This window comes from Panthera leo, chromosome D4, assembly GCF_018350215.1.
Source record: "Panthera leo isolate Ple1 chromosome D4, P.leo_Ple1_pat1.1, whole genome shotgun sequence".
Lineage (NCBI taxonomy): Eukaryota > Metazoa > Chordata > Mammalia > Carnivora > Felidae > Panthera > Panthera leo.
This window is the reverse complement of record NC_056691.1, coordinates 24,111,883-24,139,573: the sequence shown is the minus strand read 5'-3', so window position 1 is coordinate 24,139,573 and position 27,691 is coordinate 24,111,883. Positions and strand designations below refer to the sequence as shown.

At 40.8% G+C, this 27,691-nt stretch overlaps 1 protein-coding gene and 1 long non-coding RNA gene across 4 annotated transcripts in view; one reads left to right on the top strand and one right to left on the bottom strand.

The window, feature by feature from the left end:
• Positions 1-2,533: 2,533 nt before the first annotated feature.
• LOC122204902 lies at positions 2,534-8,990 on the bottom strand. Its single transcript, XR_006195830.1, has 3 exons — positions 8,924-8,990; positions 7,563-7,675; positions 2,534-2,574 (listed from the first exon to the last, which is right to left on the bottom strand). It is a non-coding gene; the product is annotated as an uncharacterized LOC122204902 (long non-coding RNA).
• An 8,348-nt stretch (positions 8,991-17,338) lies between these two features.
• The window catches only part of RASEF (RAS and EF-hand domain containing), an 82,149-nt gene continuing 71,796 nt past the window's right edge, over positions 17,339-27,691 (top strand). For all 3 annotated transcript variants that reach the window (XR_006195992.1, XR_006195991.1, XM_042913558.1), the window contains exon 1: positions 17,339-17,769. Coding sequence is in view for 1 of the 3 variants with exons in the window: in XM_042913558.1 (XP_042769492.1) it covers positions 17,339-17,769 (431 nt within the window). In the remaining 2 variants the exon portion in view is untranslated. The remainder of the gene's footprint in view (positions 17,770-27,691) is intronic.

Here is a 27,691-nt window from a genome sequence, read left to right as displayed (position 1 = left end):
GTTGTGATGAGCACTGGGTGTTGTATGTAAGTGAGGAATCACTAAATTCTACTGAAACCAATTCTACTCCTGCACTGTAGGTTAACTAAAATTTAAATAAGCACTTAAAAAAAGAAAAGATTTACAGCACTGACATGCTTCCTCTCCTCTTTGCAACTTCATGAATATTATCCCTCTTTCTAATTACACTTCTATCCATGATCTACTTCATACTTTGCAGCAGTTGGTCGACAGAGGACACTTGTCAGAGTCCTACAGATTTTTCTATGAGAAAAATCAGTCAAAGCAAATAGAAAGGAAGACATCATGAATTTACTTCATTATAGCCTTGAAGCCTACTTTTCCTTTAGGCCCCATTTGTTATTTATGATTAAGCCAAGTTACAGATGGAAATTGCCTCTCTCTCTCTGCCTTTCTTTCATTTGTCTTTCACCTAGAAATACCTGGATAAAGACTGGGCTCATCATCCCATTGATCAGCTTACTGTACATGTTTGAATTTCACTTACAAATGTCTGACTGAGACATAATGAAGAAAAAAGTGAATATATGGTATGGTGGAGCTAATGATAAGCCACTGTCACACTTCTACTGATTTTTGTTTATGAGACAAAAGTAGCTCCTTTGTGATGTGGAACTAACAAAAGGGTGATTCAGCTAGAACCATAGTCTCGCCTGTCTTACCTCTGGTGGTGGGCCTACATGAATGATAGACAGCTCTGGTCAATGCCCTAATTAGGAGACTATCTTCATTTTAGAAGGATACTATGTCTCTAATTACACTAATATGCAACAGAGGCTTCAGAGTGAGTTTCATAAGGATGAAACTTACTAACAGGCAGAATTGAAGACATTTTTTTCATTCTGGCATGTCTCCAAAGGCCAAGATTGTACTAATTAAAGTACAGAGGAGAGAATGACCCCAGACCTAAGAGCTTATTTTGCTTATTTTCAATATCTTACTGACATGGAGATTGTAGGCTGTGTGTGTGTGTGTGTGTGTGTGTGTGTGTGTGTTTCTTGGTAACTATGGCAACATCCCCATTTTTGTTGGCTCTCCTGGCACTCTTATAGGATTATCTGTTTCATGCCTCCTCAGTACGTTCCTTTTATATTTTACTTCCACATCTTAAATAAAACATTCAATTAATTCAAATGTGAATTCAAAACCAGTTACATTGCATTCTTTGTTGCACCCAAGCCAGTACTTCAGTAGCTTAATTTATAGAGAAGTGACCAAGTAGGTAAATATATGATAGGCACCTAGACACTCTGTGTCTTATTGTTTTACTGCAACTCTTAGAGCATGGGTACCTCTACAGTAGAGCCTATTTTAGCAGGATTTATTCAATTATAAGAGAAAAGAATGATCTACTCTAAAAGCGATGGGTACTTCCAATGGTGGTTGAAGAATTTGAGAAAGAAACATTTCCAGCAATATAAAACCTGTCCATTCATTGCCTTCCTCACATAAGTGAATTTGTTTTCTTAGAAGAAGATGTGGGACACCATTCTTGTGCTCATGAAAACACTCAACAGAAACCTGTGTCTGTATCCTGGGGTGCAATCATGGGGTTTTTATATTATCCTCAAGGTTTGGGCCAGAAACGATCAGGAACAATTATCAAACAGAGTCTTGCCCACTCATTCACAAATAGACTATCAAGAATGAGAGGCAGATTACTTTTTTCCTGTGAAGCAATAAGATTTTTCACCAAAGTGTTCAGGAAAACACCCATTTAATTCTTGTGAAAGTAGTCTGAATCTTTTCTTTCATTGCAGAGGTAAGATTGATATAGCATGGACTTTGGAGCCCAATTCTCTGGCCTAAACCCCAGCTCTTTTATTGGCTGGGTACGACACTTAAACCTCTTTGTGCCTCAGTTTCCTCATCAGTAACATGAAGATAAAAATAATGGCTCCTGTCTCAGGAGCCTTGTGGGGATTAAGTGAGTTAACACAGGAAAAGATTTAGGGGCCTGGCACATGAAAAGCACTCTGTGTTAGGCATTATTATTTGTTTATAAATACCATTAAATTTTTCTTTATTCAAATAATAAGTATTATTCACTAGACCTAAAATCATGTTCCTTATTTTGGGTGTTTATTTTTTCTCTCAATAGTGTATTATTAAAAAGAAGGCAAAAATTATCATTACTCAATTTGAATAAACCCACTATGAAGAATTTTGAATTTTCATAATTATTATAGGGGAGACTTAGTTCTTCGATAGCACTGGCCTAATCACTCGGTGGAATCCAAAGAGATATCAGAATTTCAGTATTTATGGATATCATCATGACATTTAAAGTCCTCCAATTTTTGTTATTAATTGGAAACTAGAGAAAAAGTCCATTTTAAATGCAAGGACAGAAATTAGAGGTTTTATATATATATTGCTCTCACCATTATGAAACCTGGAGAAATATTTCAAGGACAGTCTACAGCAGCTTTTCCTTGCCCTTGTTAACATCAGGAGCACTCTCCATGGTGTGCTATGTGAAACACTCACAATCTCCAACCCACGTCATCTTTGATAGTGCATATAGGCCACACATACCATCCGGGTCTATATCTGGAGAGCAAAGATGATAACACTTAGGATTTAAGTTTGAAATTTACTTTGTCTTTAATGTTGGCATGGCCATATCTATACGAGACCATCTTCTGTTTCTGACATTGATGATTGTCCCATTTGTGCAATAGTTCTGGGTAAGTGGAAATATGTTTGCTACAACCTACTTGCCCTAACTTGCCTTCCTTCTTGCTATTCTCTGCTCTTACCTGCCTTCCTACAGCTGCCCCCCCCCACCCAATTTTTCTATGAAAACCTGGTAACTGGACTAACAGGAAAGGTTGAAATGGAAAGAAGAATTAATGCTTTTGGAGGCCATAAATACTGAACATGGATTCTATTAAATCAGAATTACTATTTTTAGGAAACCCGGCGATAAGGTCAATTAAAAGTGCTGCTTACCAGAGATTTTTGACTTTATAGACTTATTCTCAACAGTTTGTATCTTAGAAGTATAATTTGTTTAGGTTGGTAGAATCACTGAGAATGATTCCCTGGCATCAGCATTTGCTAATCATGTCAAAGATGCATCTGATATGTGGCCAAGGCTGTGAACCATTGTTCAACGAAGGTCAGTGATTCTCAATGTTTATGTGCATCAGGATCACCGGGAAGACTTGTTAAAACACAGACTGGGAGCCCCATCCCTATAGTTTCTGACTCAGTGGGTCAGGAGTGAAGCCCTTGTGCCTCTCCCCACCCGAATTTCTTTTATTTTTTATTTTTTAAATGTTTATTTATTTTTGAGAGAGAGACAGAGTGCAAACAGGGGAGTGGCAGAGAGAGAGAGGGAGACACAGAATCCCAAGCAGTCTCCAGGATCTGAGCTGTTAGCACAGAGCCCCATGTGGGGCTCAAACCCATGAACCATGAGGTCATGACCTAAGCCGAAGTCAGACGCTCAACTGACTGAGCCACCCAGGCACCTTGCTGCTGCTGATGCTGCTGGTCTAGGAGCCATCCTTTGAGAACTAGTGATTTATGGTATACAGGGATCCCTTGTCCTAGAAGAGGCCTTTTTACTTCCAAGATCTAGGTAAACATCTTGAGGTTGTCAAAATTCTATGCCCATGATTTTGACAAATTCTGGGGGAGACTTATACCCTCACGTTCCCTCTTGTCTTGCCTTTTGGGGTCCTGCTCCCTCTCACATGGACAGCAGTAACTCAGCCTCTTCTTTGAGCTCATCTGTGAGCAAAAGTCAGGAGAAATGTTTCAGGGAACCCTAAGAAGGGCCTACATCACTTTCACTAATCCTCAAGGGTCTCAGCAACAACCCTTCTCTCTGTTTTTCTACCTTCTATCTCTCTCCCCTCAATGGTCTTCTTTACCCACATATCAGGGGGAAGAAAAGCCCATCCCTGTCCCTGAAAAGTGGCAGAACTATCATGTGCTGTCCTGCAGATTCTTTCCTCTACAAGTCTAACATTATCCCAAAGATGGTTCCCTTCTGGGAGTAATTCTGGTGTCAGATGTTAACATAATAATTACTTTTACTTCATTATTATTAAATACACATCAAAATGATAACACTCTCTGGACTTATCTACTATTACCATTTCTCTAAGAATCTCAAAGTAAAATCTACATCTTTGGATCTTTGTTCCTGTCATCTTTACTGATTTTGTTTGGTTTTGGTCTGGAAATTTTATTAGGTGTGTTCATTGTGTGTACTTTTTTCAGGGAGTTCTTTTTGGAGTCTCAGCCTGGTTGGGAGGGCAGGACCAGGAGGTGAGGAGGGATAGGGTAGGGTTAGTGGACTTGCAGGGCCAAGGTAAATTTGAGGGCTGAATTTTTGAAAACTTTGTAAAAAGTGCATTTAACTATCTATTCTAATAACTTTTTATTCTCTTTTTCCTTTCCAGAGTTTGTTCATTGGCTAATTATTGTCACATTAGTTTGGAATGTGTGAAACTCAGTTTCTGCAAGAATGTCACCCTGGATGTGGTTAAAAAACTTTGCAAAAACTGTAGACGGTAAGAGAATATTGATTTTTGCCCACTGTGTCTCTTTCAGTCTTAAATGTCATCATAAAATAAAGAGGAAACTTGATATGAGCTGTGCACTGGTTTATGCTTATTTATAAATCCCCAGGGTTGTTATCATTTTATTGACACAGAGTTCTAGCAATCATTAAATATTTCCCAGAAAATAGCTTCTGGTAACTTTATTTAAGACTAAACCAAGTTTTCATGACCTCTCTTATTGCAAAAATTATATTAGTTCCTTTGTACTTTAGTAGTCATTAAAAAGCTCAGGAAAAAATACTTAGAAAAACTTAGATACCTTTCAGTTATGTTGGCCTCTGTCCTTGGAACACCATTTACCAGAACGATATACAAGCCAGGGAAAGAAAAATATTCGAGGAGTTATCAGAGTTGAAATTACCATTTCATATGTCCCATATTTCAAGAACTATTTGGTTAATCATAGTCTAGTCCATGAAATCTGAGCTTTTTGAATGAAATCTAAGATCTTTTTGTAAGGAATTAATCTTTCGGGAAATAGAGGAATCCATAGAACAAATGGGGGAATCCCTAGAACAAATATTTCTGTATGGAGCCCTGGAACTTTTCAGGTTTTGAAACAAACAAAATAATGGGACAGCCTGAGGAAATCTGGTGTGCGGATTGTAATATCTTATAAAATATTAACTAATTTATTACTAGGAAATATGAGTTGGGACCTTAAAAGATATAATGGAATCTACATTATTTTAATAAATCATCTCTAAAGAAATGGTATTCTCAACAAATATGTTGGTTGGCAAAGAATTCTGTTTTCTTCCACTATCTCACTGCAAATGTGACCTCTTACTTTTTACTTTATTCACCCATCTTCTTTAATATTAAAGATTTTCAAATTAAAGAATACATGTAACAACGTTACAAATCCTGATTCTGTATTTCCAATTACTACATTAGTAAAAAAATTAGTGTCCTAGTTCACTGCTAAGCCGAGACTCCAGGGTATTGGTGAAAAGAGCCTTATTTGAGTATCTCATCATTTGAATACTGAATTACATAATGCTTTCCAAAGGAATAGGAATGGTTTTAGAATTTTATAGATCTCTATCTGACTGATCTAGTTTGTCTCACTTTGTACTTTTGGGAACAGGAGCTTTAATCTTTCTTAGTCTAAAAAAAGATTAATATTTTAACATCTTGCATTATAAAATCGGGAACTACTTTCATATCACATAGAAATGTACATTTCTCCATTATTTTGGATGAATGTAAATGTATCTCTGATATAACAATGCACACATTGCATTCCCTGGAGCTAAAAGTAATTTTTGAGCATTTGAGATCAAATTCATAGGCTTTCTTAGGAAGAAATCCATTGTGGTCTTAGGACATGATCTGTCTTTTGTTAGAATACAAGTTTGGGGAAAAGTTAAGCCTGTCCTAAGCAGCTCTAAAACAAGTGGTAAATTAAAGGAAATATTGACATGATTATCATTCCAATATTGCCAACATTAAAATGCACACAACTGCCTAATAGGTGTTTATAATTATTCCTAATTATTCATAATTTTAAGTCCTGCCTACTTTCCAAAAGGCTTTGAGACTTTTTTATAGCCAAGTGCACACATACACACACACATGTGCACACACAAGCACACCTCTCAACAATTCAAAATTATATTTAAAAATGATCAGAAACCAGGTGGAGAAAAAGGAGAAATGGAACTGAGGTTAAGGTGAGTGCCACAGTTTAACACTAAATGTTAAGCTGGAATTTCTGGCAGGGAAGGAAAAATGGAAAGCACCATAAAATATGGCCCTTTTGCCTTCTAAAATGATGCCTGGTAATTCTGAGAAGAATTTATCATAGGATTCTTCTAAAATACTGAGAAACTGAAAACCTTAACAATGAGACAAACCAGACAATGGCACAAGATTCTGGTTGGTCCGTGTTCCTTTATTTTAAAAAATGTTAAAAAAATGTTAGGGGCACCTGGGTGGCTCAGTCAGTTGAGTGTAAGACTCCATTTTGGCTCAGGTCATGATCCTACGGTCATGGGATTGAGCCTTGTGTCGGGCTCTGTGCTGAGCACTGACCCTGCTTGGGATTCTCTCTTTCTCTCTCTCTGTCTCTCTCTCTCTCCTTCTGCCCCTCTCTCCTGCTTGTGTTCTCTTTCTCATTCTCTCTAATAAAAAACAATGTAGGGGCACCTGGGTGGCTCAGTCAGTTAAGCATCCAACTTCAGCTCAGGTCATGATCTCATGATTCATGGGTTCAAGCCCTCTGTTGGCTCTGTGATGACAGCTCCGAGCCTGAAGCCTCCTTTGGATTCTGTGTCTGCCTCTCTCTCTGCCCCTTCCTGCTTGTGCTCTGTCTCTGTCTCTCTCTCTCTCAAAAATAAACATTAAAAAATTTTAATAAAAAATTTTAAATAAGTCACCATCAATAGAATTTCCATTCTTCCTTCATGCTACCACTGTTCCCTTGTGATGACTACACTTCTTTTCCTGTCTGTTGAAATATTATGTTTTTATTGGATCTGAGGAATTTTTAGAGGCATAAAGGTAGGGGAGTAGTTTGACAAGAAGGAGCTTCTTTGCCAGGGCATTATGTTAACTTGTGCTATGAGAATACGTGAAACATGTCCTTCTCTCACTTCTTCATGTAGAGCGGGGTTGGAAACATTTTTCTGTAAAGGGCAAGAGAATAAATATTTTGGGCTTTGCAGGTCATATGTGTTTGTTGCAACTCCTCAGCTGTGCCCTTGAAGCATGAAAGTGAACAGGCATGACTGTGTTCCAATAAAACTTTATTTATGGACAGTAAGTATCCCAGTAGAACTGAACACACCCTTTCCTTCAGAATGCAGCTGGTCTTCAACTTCAGATATTCTTACTATTCCTCACTAATGTGACAGATTTTTAAAATGTACTTGTTATTCTCAAATTTGATGCTATCTTTCCCCTTGAGAAACATAAAGTACCAGTCAAGGTTATTTTAAAGACTTTTCATGTGCTTACCATGCTTAGGATATAGGCTCCACTTATTCACTCCACATAATCTGGGGTCTTGTCTTTTCCTTTTTTTTAGGTTGAAAATTCTCCATCTTTATGGCTGCGCCATCGCTTCTGACCTGTGTAAAATAAAAGAGGCTTACAAAAGAGTCAAAGTATTTCATGACACTTCTGCCCTTACATGCTAATGTTTTCAGGAAAATAGAATTTCTAGCAATAGTCAATGAAAATATTTGAAGTAAAATATGCCCAGAAAATTCTCCCGCTTAAAGTGAGATATAAATTATTTTTGAGCTAAGGTGGAGATAGATAATCAAGGAATAATTCCATGTGAAGTGTTGGCATCTCATCAAAAATAATACACTTTTGTATGCCACACAATTATACCCCCCGTAATAATAAAGTAAAAAAGTACAAAATTTTAAATATTGGTATTTTTCTTGCTTGTATTATTCATTTATAATGTATAATTATAATTTATGATGTATTTAATTAATTGCAATCCCAACCTTCTGGGAGGGATATTTTCTCTTTCATATCTCATACATATTTAATTGTATGCACCATTGTTTTATATGTAATACAGCAATGCCAAATGTGTTGATTTCTTTAGGACTTGTGTCAGGGCGTTGTGGTGGCTTCCGAGGGGCCCATGTATCCCACGGGATCCTTTCACAAACTCCAGACGAGGCCATGCCCTTTGACTTGAGTCTCTATAGAGAGTATTTCATGCCAGGGAAGTAGTTGTGCATGGCTTTGGCTGGGTTACCTGGACACTGGGATGAGGATTCATGTGCATGTGGAAGGCGAGGGGAGTGGGGTGGGTAGAACTGTGAAGGGAAGGAGGATAAGCAACGGTGCAACACTGACACCAAGCAGTGTCACCCAGTGGGGGACTTTGTCTCCGTCCCAATGCTGAAGGTTGTGCAGGTCAACTCGGAGCTGTTCTACATAGAGAGTGAGGGGCCTTGAACACCACTACTTTCAGAGAAGATACAAATTTCCCAGGCACCTACAGCTCTCTAGACACACAAGCCAAGCAAACTCTAGCAGCCTGAGGGCAGTCCTCCAACATGTGACACAGGGGCTGGCTGTGAACATGCCCAGGGGAATCTAAGGGGATGGGGCAGAGCAAGATAGCATTTGCTACTTGCACTATGGGGGGAAACATGCAGCAAACTTGAATAAGATGATCTGGGTTTGAATGCTAGTTTTAGTAGCTGTGTGATTTTAGTCCTGTGATCACTTTGTCTGAGATTTAATTTTCTTGTCTCTAAAATTTGGAAGTCTGACCTCGTGAAGGATATGTAAAGGATGAAATATGATTGCATGGTGAGGACTCTTATTGCGAGATGAGGACTACTTACCTTTCCTTTGAGTCTGGGTTGGCCTTAGTGATTAGCTTGGTGAATAGAAGGTGGCTGAACTAATATTCTAAGACTTCTAAGGCTAGATGAAAGAAGGCTTGCAGCTTTGGCCCAAGACTCTTTGAATGCTCATTCCTGGGAGTCCTGAGGTACCATGTAAGAAGTCCAACTATCTTGAGGGAGAGACCATGTGAAGAGTCCCTGAAACCCTATGAAAGTAAAAGTAGGGTTAGAATTGGAAAATTCATCAATATAAGACATCACATTAACAAGATAAAGGAGAACAAAAAACCACTATCATCTAAGTAGATGCTGGATGCATCTAACAAAATGTAAAATCCACCCATGATAAATATTTTCAGCAATGTAGAAATAGAGGAAAAATTCCTAAGCCCTATAAAGAACATCTACAAAAAAAAAAAACAAAACCCTACAGTTAACATTATAATTAACAGTGGAAGAGTGAATGATTCCCCCCTGTGATTAGGTACAAAGCAACGAGATCTGTTCTTACTACTGTAATTCTACATTGTACTAGAAGTACAAACCAGTGCAATAAAGTAAGGAAAAAAAACCACATACAAATTGGAAATGAAGAAGTAAAACTATCCTCTTATTCCCATAGAAGAAGCATAGCATATGGAGAAAATGCTAAGAATTCTACCAAACAGTGACCAGAACTAATTAGTGAATTTAGCAAGGTCTCAGAATACAAGTTTGTGATAATTCCAAAATCAATTGCATTTTATATGCTGGCAACAAATAAACAAGAGATATATCATATTCTCTGATAGGCAGACTTAATATTCAGATATCAGTTATCCTAAAATTGACTTACAAGATTCAAACACAATCACAATGCCAGATATATATGTATAAATTGAAAAACTGATCTTAAAATTTATATAGAAATCCCTAAGACCAGGAATATCCAAAACAAATTTGAAAAAGAATAACAAAGCCAGAGGACTTATACTACTTGATTTTGAGACTTGCAATGTGATCAAGACCATATGGTATTGGTGAAAGGGTAAATGTACAAACCAATAGGATAGGATAAAAAGTCCAGAAATAGACCCATACATGTATGGTCATTTGATTTCTGACAAAGGTGATTCAATGGGGAGAGGATTACTTTTTTCAAAAAGTAGTGCTGGAAGACCTGGATGTCCATATAGGAAGAAATAAACTTCAACTTTAAACTCATCCCGTACACAAAATTAACTTGAAATGGATCATAGATGCAACAGTAAATGAGAAATCTGTATTTCTAGAAGGAAACATAAATATCTTTGCAACTCTAGGTAGATAGAGGTTTGTTGGATGGGTCACAAAAATATAAATACAAAATACAATATTGATACATTGGATTTTATCAAAACTAAAACCATCTGCCCTTCAAAAGACACCATCAAGAAAACGAAAAGGCAAAGCACAGAATGGGAGAAGATTTTCAAAGTACATTTAAATGACAGAGGACTTGTTTCCAGAACACAGAAAGAACATGTACAACTCAGTAAGATGGCAACCTAATAAAAAATGGGCACATGATCTGAACAGACATTTCATTAAAGAAGATACAAGAATGGGTGATAAGCATATGAAAAGTTATGCAATATCACAGTCATCAGAGAAATGCAAATTTAAAAAATGCTTTTTCAACGTTTATTTTTGAGAGAGAGAGACAGAGTGTGAGTGGGAGAGGAGCAGAGAGAGAGAGGGAGACACAGAAGCCAAAGCAGGCTCCAGGCTCCGAGCTGTCAGCACAGAGCCCGACATGGGGCTTGAACCCACAAGCTGTGAGCTCATGACCTGAGCTGAAGTCAGCCGCTTAACTGACTGAGCCAACCAGGTGCCCCGAGAAATCCAAATTAAAAGCACAATGGGATACCAGTACACATCCCATAGAACGGCTAAATTTGAAAAGACTGATAGCATTAAGGGTTGGCAAGAATATGGAGCAACTAGAACTCTCTTATACTGCTGGTGGGAATGTAAAATTCCAATCACTTTGGAAAACACTTAGTCAGTTGCTTGTAAAGTTCAACATAAACCTACCATGTGATCCAGAAATCTCACTCCCAGGAATTTACCCAAGGGAAATGGACACCTATGTTTCTTCTTACAAAGATTTGTACAGGGATAGTTACAGCAGCTTTATTCATAATAGTCAAAATCTGGAACTATACCAAATATCAATCATCAAAATAATGGATAAAACACAATGTGGTGTATTTGTATAATGCAATTCTATGCATTACCAGAAAGGAATGAATTACTGAAATATGAAACAATATGGACCAACCTAAAATAATTATGCTGAGCAAAAGAAGCCAGGCATGTTAGAGTACATGCTGAATGATTCTATTTACATGAAACTCTAGAAAAGACTAATCACCTTAAATCTAATCTCTGAGGTCCTAGCCATGGAGTCCTGTCACGACATGGTGGCTACTTCTTCAAGATGAGCAGGAGAATCTCACTCCAGACTGCCCAGTCTTATATAACATAATGTAATCACAAGGGTGATTATCCTATCATATTCATAAGATCTGCTCACTGTGAAAAAGAAGGGATTATATGGAACATATACAGCAGTGAATGGGAATTTGGGGGCTGTTGGACAGTTCTGTTTATCACAGTTGGCCTTTTTTTTTTTTACTGTCCAAAATTTGAACTGAGATGGATGTATTTTCACTGCACTGAATTTCTCTTTCCATTACCTGCATGTATAATATAAAATGCAAACTTTTGTCTCGACTGAGTGAAACAAGATGTACGTATGAGACAGTTTTTTTTAAATGTGGGAAAATGACATATGAGCTTTGCTTGGTCATCAAAAAATGGGATCAGAAGTTTGAAACTCGACACTTCTCACCCAATTCTAGTACCGAATGGTCTACCTTGCTCTGGTTTGTGAAATATTTTTATACTGTTTAGAGCATTATAGAGATATTTAATTTTTTTATAATGAAAGACCTACCAAAGCCTGTTAACTGCCACATACACACACACAACAATGCTGTATACTGATTACAGAAACAACATACAATCAAAGAAGACGTTCAACTGGTTCTGTAATGCTATATTTTCTAAAAAAAAAAATAGATCTGATAAAATGTTCACATTTGCAATTTCTTGGTATATGGGTGTTACATTATTCTTTTCTTTTTTTCAAGTTTACATAACGATTAATTAAGTCACCACGATGTAAATTTGCTGACACATTCTTTTTTGTAAAATCTTCAAAAATTTCCTGTAACTTCCTTTGGAACAGCAAGCCATGGCAAGTATTCATGAGAGAACGCAGACTCAAGGTCTCGCAGGGTGCATATGTTTGAGAGACTGTCTGAACCTACTAATTGGTCCCTCAGTGGTATGCCATTACTTGGATATCTAGTTCCATCTTAACAGGCTTACTGGATCTTTCTGAGAGTAACTGCAGTGTTAAGTGACTTTGAGGAACGCTCTTGTACCTGAAGGAAATCCTATAGGATAGATAACAACAGGCTTTCATTAAAAACCTCTCCCATTTACTGGGTGAAGAGGAGGTTAAGGGGTGGGGCTCATTCCCCATTATAGGAAATTGGGCCAATTTTGATACTGTGGCAAGGGAGAATTTCTCATGATTCATCACCCTGGTCATTGTCTATCGAGAGGTTTCCCAAAGTATGTTCTCAAGATCGATAACTTGGTGGAGAGCCCTCAGAAATTGAAACAGAACCAAAACAAAACCAAAAACCTTATTTCCATAGTCAAATACATTTAGGAAATTTTAGATTAAACAAGTATAAACAGCTTTCTTTATCTCATCCAAGAACAGATATAGGATTCTTTTCCAATTTTTTTGGTGTGTATTTTAGAACTGTATTTGCTCACAATAATATCTTTTCACTGTTTTGAGAAACACACTCTAACAAGATTATCTCTGATTTTTAAAATCCTTGAGCAGACACCGAGCAAGCCGATCTATCTCAAAGTCATGCTGATAAATACAGGCAAGCTCTCTTTACCTACTGATTCACTGGCTCTCAAAGGTTGCTCTGTTATCTCCAATTTCTCACTAGCTGTTTCTGGATACTAAAATAGAAAAGAAATGCTTCCTATTTCTTTCTTCCCTCTCTTTCTTGAAAAATTAGAGACAGATTATATAACCCTGGCCTTCCCCTGAGTATATTGCTGGTATATTCAAAAGCATTCCTCAGTAACTTGTTGAGTGGCTTTGCAGAGGCATCTCACATTTTAGATACATAGGAGGTTCCTTACTCTTTCCATACATCAACTTTTTTTCTCACTGATTTACATGACAGTTTCAGATGTATTATCAATTTGTGCTTGTGCCTCACAGATTAGTCCTAAGCTTCACTGCCTCCTTCTCTTTTCCATGATCTTCTCTGCCATGTACTTACTGATATATAAACAAACACTTAAAAATACAAAAGATGATCCAATAGGAACTTTAGGAATATTTTTGTAAGCCGAAGAGTCCTTTCAAAATGTGAGTGATTCTTTTTTTTTTTAATTTTTTTTTTTAATGTTTATTTATTTTGAGACAGAGAGAGACAGAGCATGAACGGGGGAGGGGCAGAGAGAGAGGGAGACACAGAACCGGAAGCAGGCTCCAGGCTCTGAGCCATCAGCCCAGAGCCCAACGCGGGGCTCGAACTCACGGAACGTGAGATCGTGACCTGAGCTGAAGTCAGACGCTTAACCGACTGAGCCACCCAGGCGCCCCGAAATGTGAGTGATTCTTGATAGAACAGACTAGAAAGTCCAGAAAGAAACCCAAATAGAAGAATTAAGTATATGCTAAAAGTGACATTTCAATCCATGGGGAAGAGATAGTGAGAGTTGAGACACTAGGTAGAAATCCAGAACAATAGTGAAGTTAAATCTACAAATCACTCACACCTGACCCAAATTGAATTCCAGATGGATTACAATTTTAACTTGAAAAATAAAACCATATTTGAGCTGACATAATACAAACTAAGCAATGTCCTTGTAAGTGACAGGTCACAGTGAAATTGTGGAAACTTTGGTAGGAAAAGCAAGATTCAACTCTTCCACTCAGTCTGGGAAATGGTTTGGTAGACCAAAGAGAGGAAAGCTAAAGGGTGTTTGATATTTACATTTTGTGATGACAATAAGACACTATTAACATAAGTTATGTAATCAAGGGTGGCATATTTGGGGATTGTAGGAGTCCTGGTGAGAGATTAAAGGTAGATAGAGGACTATGAGTGACCAGATGAAGAATTTACCCTTGGTTCTCTTTTTACTGGGGAACCTCTGGGAGTGTATGAGCTAGGTTTCTTTTTTTTGGAGGGGGTGTGCAGACTTTCTTATCCGTATTGATATTTTCGGCCAGATAATTCTTCATCATGGGAAACTAGCCCTGTGGATCACAGGATGCTTAGCAGTGTCTGTGGCCTCTACCTACTAGATGCGAGTATCATCTCCCCCTTTACAATTGTGACAACCAAAAAATGTCTCCAGACATTGCCCAATGTCTCCTGGGCAACAAAATTATCATAGTTTGAGAACAACTGAGCTCTAGAATGACAGAATAATTGGCATTTTAAAAGGACTATCCAGTTGTGGTTATGTAGAATGGACAGAAGGACAGCAGGACAAGAACCTGAGAAAATGTATTAATGCTGTCCCAGCCCCCTAGCTATGGTATATTGTAATAGTAAAGGGCCTCTAATAAAGCACATCTCCCTGTATCCGTGCCCTTGCATAGTCCCCTCCCACACTGATGTAGGGCTTGCCATGTGACTTGCCTTGATCAAGGTAACATCAGCAACCATGACACAAACCGAGACTGGAAAGGCATTTGTGCATGGGGACTTATTCTCTCAGAACACTGCCACCATGTAACAAAGCCCATGCTAGCCTCCTGAAGACACATGGTCCAGCTAAGAGCCAGCACCAACTTCCAGCCAGACAGGAGTGAGGCTTTCTAACACCACGCAGCCACAGTGAAGCCACCATGACTACATGATCCCAGGAAAGCCAGCAGAAAAAGTATTTACCTGAGCCCTGACCAAGCTGATGACAATGAAATTATGAACAAATGAAATGGTAGCTGTTTTAAATCACTAAGTGTCTGTTGTGTTGTTATGCAGTGATAGATAACTTGCAGTAGGTCTGGAGTAGATCACTATCACTGGAAATGAAAATATGTGTACACAAGGCATTTGGAAGAATCCGTATTTCTTGATGATTCTTCAGTGAAGAGACTCAGTGAAAGGGCAGAGTAGGTCAAAAAATATGTGTTTATAAACCGAGTGCAAAGGTCAAGGGAATTCAGGAATGAAGTTGCATGAAGAGTTTTCAAGAAAGCACTTCTATCTAAGCAGTTATGAATATTAACTCATCTGTTTTGAAAACTACAGCTATTTAGTAATTGCTAACAGTATAATCATAATAATACTTCAAAGATTCAGTTTAATACATATATTTCTAAAGCTTTAAAAGCATTACCAAGCTAGCCACTTTTTACTTTATATGGAAAAATCAATCTTTAGACTAAACAGGAAAGAACATAAACTCAAAATCAATAACAATTTATATTGCACTGATGATAAAATTCATTTCAATGTATTAGCTGTCCACTTGTATGGAACTCTATTCACTTAGCAATTAGATTGCTAAGACCGGGGCCTCTAATAGAATGCCTCTCATAATTTACCAGTTGGATTTACAGATGGCGATTATCAGTGGTATTTACGGCTTGATAGATGCTGAGTGTTGACCCTGTTTATTGTACTATTCAGGAATTAACAGTTTCTCAGAGGGTTAGCGCTTAGCTTTATGTTTAAGAACACCAGCCTGAGGGAATGTCAGTCAAATCCCCTACTTTATTTTAATCATATAAAAAAAATCAAAGTAATAAGCAATAAAGAAAATCCATAATGAGATAAAATGGAAATACAGACTCATAACTAAAAGAACTGGCAGTAAATAAAAGAACGTGTAAAGCATGGAGGGAATGGACAAAGTAAGTAAAGTAGGAATAACCAAAATGCATTTTCACAGGCTATTAGAATCACCAAAGGGAACATATGCATAAATCATATAAGACGGTGAGGGTCTTTTGGAAACAGGACAAGATTTAAAAAAAAAAAATCAAAATGACAGAATTTTAAAGATCTTGTACCCATTAAACAGTCAGTATTAAAGAAACAATAGTATTGTTGAAATAAGTGTTTAAGATCAAAGGGTAACATGCATTTGGATATAGAATTTCCACAAGATTTGTTTAAAAAAAGGAAAAAAGCAACTCCAGTCTTTGTTTAAATGTTGCTGCCTGCCAAAGTATTTGGGTTATTAAATCTTTTTTTTTTTTTTTTTTTTTTTTTGAGAGAGAGAGAAAGAGAGCATTAGCAGGGGAGGGACAGAGGGGGGGGGGGGGTCACAGGATCTGAAGCAGGCTCCAGGCTCTGAGCTATCAGCACTGAGCCCCACACAGGCTTGAAGTCACTGAGGGTGAGATAAGGACCTGAGCAGAAGTTGGATGCATAACCGACTGAGCCATCTAGACGCCCCGGTTTTTACTTTTTTCTCAGGTTGAGGAAACAAGGACTGAGAAAAAATTATTTGGATGTGGGTATCTGGAAGATCTATGTGATTTCTAGTGTGTATTAACCAGTTGTACCTTAATGTTGGAAGGACCTGGGTTAAGGAAAGCTGGTAAAATCAGAGAACGGGGTCTTCTGTAAATCGTCTAGTTTACTTTGTCAAAAAACTTGTATATGCAGAAGTTTACCAATTTTCCGGAATTACAAGAGAATAAAAATACACATAACGTTCACCAACTTGGAATCCTACACCTATCTTCCTTTTCTCTTTTTGTCCGGTTAGCTTTGCACACCTCTGCCAGCTCTTGGCTTTACTGAGCAGTGTTTACGCGGAAGGGCCTGGGGACTCTAGTGCCAGGGTTCCGGCCGGGCCCCTAAACCAAAGAGCCCCCCAACCCAGGTTCCGCCGACTGGAGCTTGGCGCGGAAAGCAGAGCGGGTTCCGGAGGCGTGGGAACCGGAGCCGTGCGCTCCTCCTACCTGGCTGGGCGGAGCCGGCCGGCCCGGAAAGTGAGGGCCGCCGCTCCCCGGCGCTCAGTTGCGGGCGGGGCTGCGCGGTGCGCGGAGTTGGGGGGGCGCACTTAACACTGCTCCTGGGCCGGTAGGGGCAGCGCGTGGGACCAGCGTCGAAGCGCGCCGCCCCCAGCCCGCCCAGGAGCCTCGCCCCGTCCGGACATTCCTGCAAGTGGCCGAACCAGCCGGACGAGCCCGACTCTCCGCGGTTCCCGGCGGCAGCAGGTGGCCCCGGAGTTCCTGCCGTCACCTCAGCCCCGGCGGGCAGCGCGCCCCGTCGCGCCCCGGAGCTGTCTGGGCTGTCCCCGCCGGGCGGGATGGAAGCGGACGGGGACCAGGAGGAGCTGGCCCGCTTGCGCTCCGTCTTCGCTGCCTGCGACGCGAACCGCTCGGGGCGCCTAGAGCGCGAGGAGTTCGGCGCGCTGTGCGCGGAGCTGCGAGTGCGGCCGGCAGACGCCGAGGCCGTGTTCCAGCGTCTAGACGCCGACCGGGACGGCGCCATCACCTTCCAGGAATTCGCGCGCGGCTTCCGCGGGGCCCGCCGCGGGGGGCGGCACCGGGGCTGGGGGCCTCGGGAGCCCGCGTCCACCGCGGGCCAGGTGGAGCCCGACCGCGAGGACGGCGAGGAGGACGAGGGCGACGAGGACGCTGCGGAGACGCTGGCGGCACCCTGGGGTCGCGCGAGCCCGGTCCAGGCTTGGCAGGACTTCCAGGCGCGACTCGGGGAAGAGGCCAAGTTCATCCCCAGGTGCGTGTGTGGGTTGGAGGGCCGAAGGTGAGGATGGTGTTTCCTGTATTCCGGGTCCACGGACTCTAACTTTTTCAAGTCGAGACCCCCTAGAGTTGAAGAACGGGAGTGCGTTCAGAGTTCGGGTTTGGGGAGAAAGTTTTGCTTGCTCATTTCTGAGCCCTGCACAGGGCACTTTGTTAATTACCTGGGTCACAGTGAATTCCGCAGGGTCCAGAGTTTCTTCCCAGGCAAGGGTTTGGGAGCGCTCTCTACATTTAATCGCACTTTTTACCAAGGCCTCCAGGCTGCACCCCGGAGCGTCGCTGCGATCCGCATACTCTACAAGTAGTTTTTGTATTTGTTGTTTTCTTACAACTACATAGAAGATCAAACATGTTGGGCATTTATATTCCTGGATTCGCATATCCATTGATGCGTACTATGTTCTAGGCATTTTACAGAGTTCGTTCATTTAATTGTTGCAACAACCCTGGGAAGTGGGTTTTCTTATTTCTGATTGTTGGAGAAACTTAAAGACTCAAATTTAGACCTGTAAGACATTAAGGGACTTGACTAGTTAATAAAAGAGCAGGGATTTGATCCCAGATATTGTTGAACTGAAAAACTGGTTTTATACAATGGAATCAAATGATAAAATCATACAATTAATTCTCTACTCCTATGGCTCCGACAGAAATAATATCAAGTTACTAACTTACTTCTTAGGGGTTAAGGGAATGCCTGCAGGGGCAGGGCAGGGAAAGAAAGATACTCAGGTTTTATGCAAGAGTAATTTGCATGTGTCCCTGCTTTCCTGCCATGGTATGTCTTGAGCTGCCAGTTTCACTTCTTCCTCTGGCACTACAAACACGTGAATGCTGTAAAAAGTGTATTTCTGCTCTCTGTTTGGATTTTTGGTTGAAAGCTTATGGAGCTGTGTCATTATTAATAACTGAAAGGTGTCATTCTGACTGGCAATTCACATATCTTAGACTTAAGACTCAGAGAAGCAAGTAGCCCTGGGAGGGGACAGTGGTCTGGCTCACTCATTCACAGCGTGCACCTGCAGACCTGGAGACCTGGGTTCCACTTCCTCCCTCCAGTTTGGAAAGTGAGGCATGGAGAGTGACTCAGTGCAGTATGAGACAGATGTGTAGAGAAAGTGGGTGTGATACCCATTTTTCTGTTATTTACAAATGAGTTAAAATGCAATGGCTCTACCAGGAAAGTAGAAAAATGTAAACATTGCTATAAACAGTATTCTTTGCGTTATCTCTTATCTGTAACTTGGTTTAGGTCTGCCTAATGAAAAGTAACAATTTTAGGAATAAGGAAAGGTGAACCCATGCCATGCTTTATATCCACACGCGGATCTACTTTTCACAGTTGTGAACTCTCAGCAGCAAATGTATGACACTTAACCATTAAGTGATTTAGATTGATCTTCTTAGAGTCAGTATACAAACCAGGATTTAATATTGGTGATATTGTTATTATCATTTCCAAACTCTTCAAAGGTTATTAAATTTTATGGGCACCAGTGTCACCAGTAGACTTGTTTTAAGCCCCACCCCCTTCTGATTGGAGATTAACAAGTACAATATTTGTCTTCCTGTACTTGTTCAAGTGGAAAAGAACTAAACTGAGCTGCTGCATCTGATTGTTACCATGGTAGCCATTAACTGTTTTTGGTAAATTGAATTGCTTCCATTCCACTTTCCTCATACAGCTGTTCACCTTCCGTTCCTCTCATCCAAATGTGATAACACTCTTTTGTTATTGATAATGCCATCAGCATTATTTCAGCCAAATTAATTCTGCAAACATTATTGAGTGCTTATTTTGTGCCAGGCACTGTTTTAGGTACTGTTCTAGGTCCCTGGGGACAAAGAGAAGTATGTAGTGTAGTTCATGACTTCAGGAAATTTATAGTGCAGGTGAAACATTTCTCAAAAAATTCATGAAATAACATTTAAAGGTGAGAGGGTTTTTTTGCAAGAAATTCCATACATAGAGGACAGTCCAGCGGACTACTATAACCAGGAACTTTCTTTGAAGTCTTGAGTTTTTATATTTAAAAAGGTCATGGGGGTGCCTGGGTGGTGCCTGGGTGGTCAGAGCATCTGACTCTTGATTTTGGCTCAGGTCATGGTCCCAGGATCATGGGATCAAGCCCGTCATTGGGCTCTGCACTGAGTGTGGAGCTTGCTTAAGATTGTTTCTGTCTCTCCCCCTCTCTGTCCCTGTCCCCAGTTAGTGCCTGCACGTGCTTTCTCTTTCTCTCTCAAAAATAAAGAAACAATAAAAAAGGTCATGTATTTGTTCATTTTCCCCCATAATACATTAGGGCTTATTTTAATATAAAATACTATATTTTCCTCCAGTGGGAACATTGTTTTTGTAGGAGGATGTGCCATTTTGCCTGGTGGCTTTATCCCATGCTTATCCAAGGGGTTTTCATGCCTAGTTTGAGAAGAACACATATAGATGTAAGAATGTTGGGCTCCTTTAAAGGCACAATGTGGTAGTGTTGACAGAGTTTCCCATTTGTAAGACCATTTAAGCTCCTGGTGTAAAATATTAAGCAAGTTTGGGTTAAACTCCCCAGTCGTCAGTAATTGTGATCTTAGAGAAGAAATAATGTTGCACTGTCTGAAAGGATGAAAATGGTCTCTGGGATGTGTGTCAGCACACTCACAAATTGGTTTTTACTTAGCAGATTAAAGGGGACTGTCCAGAGTAGTCAAGTGACCTGTTAACCTGAACTGGGCAGCTGTAAATGGTCTTCAGGGTCAGGATGGCCATCACCACTTCCTAGAGAACTGGAATTAGGTCAGCCAGCAGGTGAAACCAGAATGGGCATGGCCATGTGGTTATATAAGAGAATTCAGGAAGGGAAGATTGTACAGGGCCAAGAAAACTCCACGAAGTGGGAAGAGAAGGTTGGGTGAGAGATAGAGAACAGGCTTGTAATAACCTAGCCTGGCCAATTTCTTGTGCCAGGTGTGTTATGAAAGAGAGTTTTGTACCTAGTACGTAATAAATGTGCTCACTAAATGTTTGCAAAAACGAATGGAATAAACCTCTGTTCTTTGATTCCTTGGTTCATATATTGAGAATGCAGTTAGTTCATGTTATGTGCACTTTCTTCATTTGTTTTGTTGATTCCTTCCTTTTTTTTTAATACTCTGGTGTGAGTTGTTTATGGTGTTCTAAGATCAGCAAAGAAAGAAAGAAATAGGGTGTGTGTGTGTGTGTGTGTGTGTGTGTGTGTGTGTGTGTCTGTCTACATGCATGTGCCTGTGGGTGCATTGAGCATTTGACCAGGGGTGGGGGGATGGCAGAACTCTTTCCTCTAGTTGGAGCTGAAGCTTTTCAGAGCTTCCTTAACTCCATTTGCTGCGAATTGTGTTGTGATTTGATTTCACATTGATAAATCAGTTTAGAGCCCCATGTTTTCACAAACAGAAACATGAGGATCCAGCTGCCACCAAAACCACAATGGATTTGTGCATGGGCACAGGTACTACAATGGCCAGATCAGGGACAGACCCAAGGTGGTGCTTGTAAGGTAACAGGTGTTAGTGTGATTGGTGACCCACTAGGCAGGACAAGGATGCCATTTGTTCAGGCACCCAAATCAGTCCTGTGTGGTTTCTTATGGTTTGTGACCTTTCTACACACACGGTGTTGAAGGGGAGACTTTTATATTGACAATTTAGAAAGAATAAATTTAATTGAGAAGAACTGAAACTACTGACCTGTGAGTTGTGTATGGGGTGTCAAAAACAGTGTACTTTAGGGGCCTCTGGGTGGCTCAGTCGGTTAAGCGTCCGACTTCGGCTCAGGTCACGATCTCGCGGTATGTGAGTTCAAGCCCCGCATCGGGCTCTGTGCTGACTGCTCAGAGCCTAGAGCCTGGAGCCTGTTTCGGATTCTGTGTCTCCCTCTCTCTCTGACCCTCCCCCATTCATGCTCTGTCTCTCTCTGTCTCAAAAATAAATAAACGTTAAAAAAAAAAAAACAGTGTACTTTAGCATCTCCATATAACTGTAGGGATGATTATGGAAATTGAGAGAAAGATCCATGGCTGAACACCAATCCCATTTAAGCAGGACATTTTTAAAACATGTAGCTACAAGTAGGCTGAAGTATAGTTTCCCTACTGCTCAGGGTTTCTTTTACATTTCCCCTTCTTGGGTTCCATGTTAGCCCTTTCCAGTCTGGTTGCATATATATATATATATATATATTTTTTTTTTTTTTTTTTTTTGAGAGAGAGAGAGAGAGAGCATGCACGCACAGCTGGGGAGGGGCCGAGAGAGGGAGATACAGAACCTGAGGCAGGCTCCAGGCTCTAAGCTGTCAGCACAGAGCCTGATACAGGGCTCAAACTCATAAACCGTGAGATCATGACCTGAGCTGAAGTCAGATGCCTAATGGACTGAGCCACCCAGGCTCTCCGTGGTTGTCTTCTTTTAAAATAGCATGGTTGTTTCATGCAGCCCCTTCCTTTCCATGGTCTGGTACAAGATCACAAGATGGGGAGGCAGAAGAGAGATAAAGGCAGAGAAAGAAAAACACAGAGGGCTGGAGACTTGGAGCAAGAGAGGGTACAGGTGAGGGGAGAAGAAAGACAGAGATCAATAGATAGATGGACAGATTGGATAGTGCCTCAGTTTCCCCTCTCTTTCCACTGAAGAGGCCATGAGCCACCTTGAGACGGGAGAGGCAAATCAGCTTTGCTCAATCTAATTTTAACTCTTGAGTATCTCCAAAATGTGGGTATCTTGGTGCTTTGGACTGTGTGTTTGTAGATAAGTATATGTTTTCTACTCATGTGGCCAGGAATATATCTGGTGCTCATCCGGGGAGATAAAGATTTGTTCTAGCCTTGAGACATGACAGTGGGTTGGATCCCAGTCCTGGAAAAGGATTAAGGGTGATTTTGCCTGTGTCTGATATTTACTTCTGGGGCTGGCTTTGGGATCTATCAGTGTAGTAGCCACGGGCTTTCCAGAATTCTCTGCCTTTTCTGGGTTCAGAAGTGGGGTGTTTATATGTATATTTATTTTCTAACTGTTGCTGGTCTTTTGCTTTTTGTTTTCTCCTCTTTAGTACATCTTCTGTTGTAATTCAGTGTGTCATTTCCCTGCTGCTGAGCGGGAGAAATGTGTCTGTTAAGAAAACCGCAGCTCAGCCTCGAACCTTCCGAGACTTGCTCCTGGGCTTTGTAGGGGTCTGCTGGTGGCTTGGCTTTTATGGACTCTACTTGATGATGGTCCCTTCTGGTTTTGATATTTGAATTTCATCTCAAGGTGATAATTTCATTTAGGTCTCCTGGCCCCAGAAATGTATTCTGGCCTTCCTGTCCTTGGAAGACTATCTGTTCTGGCCATGTGGTTAAGTGGCCTGCTCAGATTGTGAGATATCACTGATTGTTCAGGTCTTTATTCTCAGGTTTTGATAAGAGATGATTTATCCCGCCCTTATGAAGTGGGCATAAAGAAAAAGGCTTAAAATGGGGTGTCCTTGGGAAGACTGCACTCCAAGAACCATAGACTGTTCTCTTAGCTTGTCTTTTAACCTGAAATTTTGATTTACTCCTCTCCCAAATCACTGTTCAGATTCAGGGTCATACTACTCCTATCACTGTACATATAGATATCTTTACCTGTCTCTGGGGGCACCTGGGTGGCTCAGTCAGTTAAGTTTCCGACTTTGGCTTAGGTCGTGATCTCACGGTTTGTGAGTTGGATCCCTGCATTGGGCTCTGCAGTTCGTGTGGAGCCCACTTCACATCCTCTGTCACCTCCACTTTGCCCCTCCCCTGCATGCACTTTCTCTCTCTCTCTCTCTCTCTCTCTCTCTCTCTCTCTCTCTCTCAAAAATAAAGAAAAAAGAAAAAAAAATAAATCTTTACCTGTTTCTTCATTTCCACCCGGGTTACACAATTATTTCATTTGAAAAATGGAAGTAGCGCCATTGCACTGACCTGCCTCCATTGGAGGTTTGGAGGCTGACAGCAGAAACGGGACCCTGTAGGTATGGGAGAGATCGGAGCGCCATGGGCATTCAAATGCCTGGGTTTTTTCCTCCTAAGATGGTGTATGCAGTACACATTCTTGGTTCATGTGTAACTTGTTAAAGCTGAGGCAGCTCCTGACTGCAGTGTGTAGTTGGAAGGAAGAAGCAGGAAGAGATTCTTTATCGTGGGCATTCAGGCTGCTTCTGTTTGATGACATTAGTCTTCTATCAGGTTGTAAAATGGAAAGTAAACACTGCTTTCTACAGGGAAGTTGTAATGGGGGAATATATGTATGACACATGATTTTCTTGGAGTTAGTTCCTCAAAAAATTCCATTGCTTCAACTTGTAAATATCCAGGATTTTCCAAATTATAATTGCTTTTGTCAGAGCAGTTATAAAAGGAGAATAGTGAATTGTGACCTTTAAGGATTTAGTTTGTACGTCTTATAAAAAGATAGACAGATGCAGTAACTCAAACATGTTTCTGTAATTCTTTCTCTCATTCACTCAGTGTGCCTGCCAGTGTCCTAGGCACACTAGAGAGACTTTGTAGGCTTGACCCTGACCTTCAAAGAGCTTATTGTCCCACCTTAAATACATAGGAGTTTCTGATACCTGAAGGACCTGGGATGAGGTATAATCTGAAAAAATACCTCTTGGCACATACCCTACGCTGTGGACGTTTCATGTCAAGAGTGTTTCTGAAATCGGACCCTTTGAGGTCTTTCCATGTGTACCTGGGAGTCTTAGAATCCTAAAGGTTTTTGTTTTCATTTGGATGAAATATAACACAAACTGATTTGCACACGTTTGGAATCACCTGGATGACTCCTACGTCAGAGATTTGGCCGCTCTGTTTCAAAGCCTGCCTTTGTGGTTAAGATTGTGTGGCATCCCCAGCACTGCATTCATAGGCAGAACAGTGCATGGTGACATGTTCATGTCAAGTGGCTGACAACACAAAGCAAACCTATGCCTGACACTTGAATTTACCAGGGTACCTTCTCAGGTAGGAAACAGAGGATGCGCAAACTAGAAATGGTAGCTTTCCCAACTCTGTGCTTTGACCTTCAGAGTCTGAAAAATTGGAATTTCCACTTCAAATCTGAATTTTTCACCATCTTTTATAAGCTGGCATCACTCACAGCACTGAGCCTACATCCAGCATGACAGTTCACTCATGAACTGTCCAAACTGTTGGATTGTCTGTGGTCTCAGTAGAAAGTGATGGGAGAGTAGGGTTTTGGTTGTATCAGTGTGTTCCAAAGAGCCACGTGCAAGCTGTGCTACCATATTGATGCTGGCTATGGTGATTTAGTTTCAGACGGAAGTGTATCCCCTGTCAGATTAGATGAATGTTATTAATTCTGACTTCATTGATTCTGTAAATGCATGTTTGTCTTCTAAGTGTTTTGGAGCTATAAGTATAGGAAGTTTATATATGGTTTATGTTTGTTCCTGGTTAAGCAACATGGTATAAACAATATTTATGTCAACCCTGGAACTCATAGGAGATATTTTTAAGTAAGGTCTGCATGTTAATCAAGTGTGAGATACACTGTTCTAAAAAAGACTTGAAATTCTCAAGAACAATGTAGGATTGGAAATGTTTATTTATCATTGCTTATCAATCTTGTCTGTCTCTTTTTAATTTTTTTAAATGTTTATTTTTGAGAGAGAGAGAGAGAGAGAGAGAGAGAGAGAGAGAGAGAGAGACTGCAAGTGGGGGAGGGGCAGAGAGAGAGGGAGACACAGAATCCGAAGCAGGCTCCAGGCTCTGAGCTGTCAGCAAAGAGCCCGACGTGGGGCTTGAACTCACAAACTGTGAGATCATGACCTGAGCCTGTCAGATGCTTAACTGACTAAGCCACCCAGGCACCCCAGTCTTGTCCATCTTCTAACTTGAGGGCATAATACTGTTGAAGAAGTTCATCTTGAATGGTTCCCAATCTTGTCATTTATCCAACAGAAGAAACTTACCTTTTTCTATGTCTGTCCATCCTTCCTCCCTCTCTTCCTCCCTTCCTTCTCCTTCCTTCCTTCCTTCCTTCCTTCCTTCCTTCCTTCCTTCCTTCCTTCCTTCCACCCATCCTTCCTTCCTTTCTTCCTATAACATGTTTTTATATCCACATGTGCCTGGGACTGGGCTAGATACTGGGTGTTTTAAAATAGTACCCTGTCAGGGGCGCCTGGGTGGCTCAGTTGGTTGGGCGTCCAACTTTGGCTCAGGTCATGATCTCACGGTCTGTGGGTTCGAGCCCCACGTCAGGCTCTGTGTTGACAGCTCAGAGCCTGCAGTCTGGTTCCGATTCTGTGTCTCCCTCTCTCTCTGCCCCTCCCCTGCTCAAGCTCTGTCTCTGTCTCTCTCAAAAATAAATAAACATTAAAAAAATTTGTTTAAATAGTATCCTGTTAGAAATCAGAGTTTCTTGGCCAGTTTGTCTCTATCCAGAGGTGATAGCATCAGTGAGGTTATAGAATGGGAAGAATCATGGGTGGATGGTCTGAGTTCAGCTCTTACTGGTGGTCAGAAATCAAACAGGTAAACTAAAATTCAGAGTTTCTTCCTGTCTTCGATACAGAAGTCGTATCCTTCTAGCTCCTATGATGGTGTTACAGTTCCATTGAGGGACTCTAGGCACCTGTCAGATGACCTCCAGGTTCCCTTCTCTTACCATCCTGTGGGTTGTGACTGATGTCATGGAGGTGGGGGTCACAAACTCAGGGGTCTGGGGCCAGATGAGTAACACTGAGCTGGTGGAGAAGAGTCCGGGCCCAAAACCAGCCTCTCTGAACTGTCATGCTGGATGTAGGCTCAGTGCTGTGAATGATGCCAGCTTATAAAAGATGGTGAAAAATTCAGATTTGAAGTGGAAATTCCAATTTTTCAGACTCTGAAGGTCAAAGCATAGAGTTGGGAAAGCTACCATTTCTAGTTTGCGCATCCTCTGTTTCCTACCTGAGAAGGTACCCTGGTAAATTCAAGTGTCAGGCATAGTTTTGCTTTGAGGATCCATGTTGATGTGAGCATGTGATTGCACGGTACCCTAAATTAGGACTTGGGCTGCTGCTTCCACTTCCCAAGTTTGTGGGCAGTATTTTTTGACCCAAAGATAGTCTCTCTCTACCACTGTTTTTTTTTTTTCTCCTGGATATTGTTGTACTTTTCGGAGTCACCTTGTTCAGGCTTAACAGATGTTGCTTGTACGATATTTTCTGCCTCCAGGTTTTGCTGCCCTGATAGGTGCATCCTTGGGGGAGGAGGGCTGAGTTCTGAATGCATTGGGATGTCCAGAACCCCTTTTACCCTAATGTCTTTCTCTTCATTTGAAGCTAGAACAACATTTAAGGCATGTCACAGTTTTTAAGCATATAATTTTTAAGACTTGTAACAAAGTCAATCAGAATGGAATGACTTCTGATTAAAAATAAAGGAATTTGGGTATAAGAGGTACTGCAGTGGTATTATCTTTTACTGTTGGAATACTTTGTCCTTCAGACAGAAAATTTTTCACAGATGAAAAGATGCTCAACATCACTAATCATCAGGGAAATGCAAATCAAAACCACAATGCGATACTGTCTCACAGCTGTTAGGATGGCTATTATCAAAAAACCAGAATAACAAATCCTAGTGAGGATGTGGAGAAATGGAACCCTGGTACCCTGTTGGTGGGAATATAAAATGGTGTAGCCACTATGGAAAATAACATGGAGGTTTCTCAAAAAATTAAAAATAGAACTACCATATGGGGTGCCTGGTTGGCCCAGTTAGTTAAATGTCCAACTCTTGATTTCCACTCAGGTCATGATCTCATGGTTATGAGATCAAGCCCCATGTTGGGCTCTGTGCTGACGGCACTGGGATTCTCTCTCTTTCTTTCTCTCTCTCTCTCTCTCTCTCTCTCTC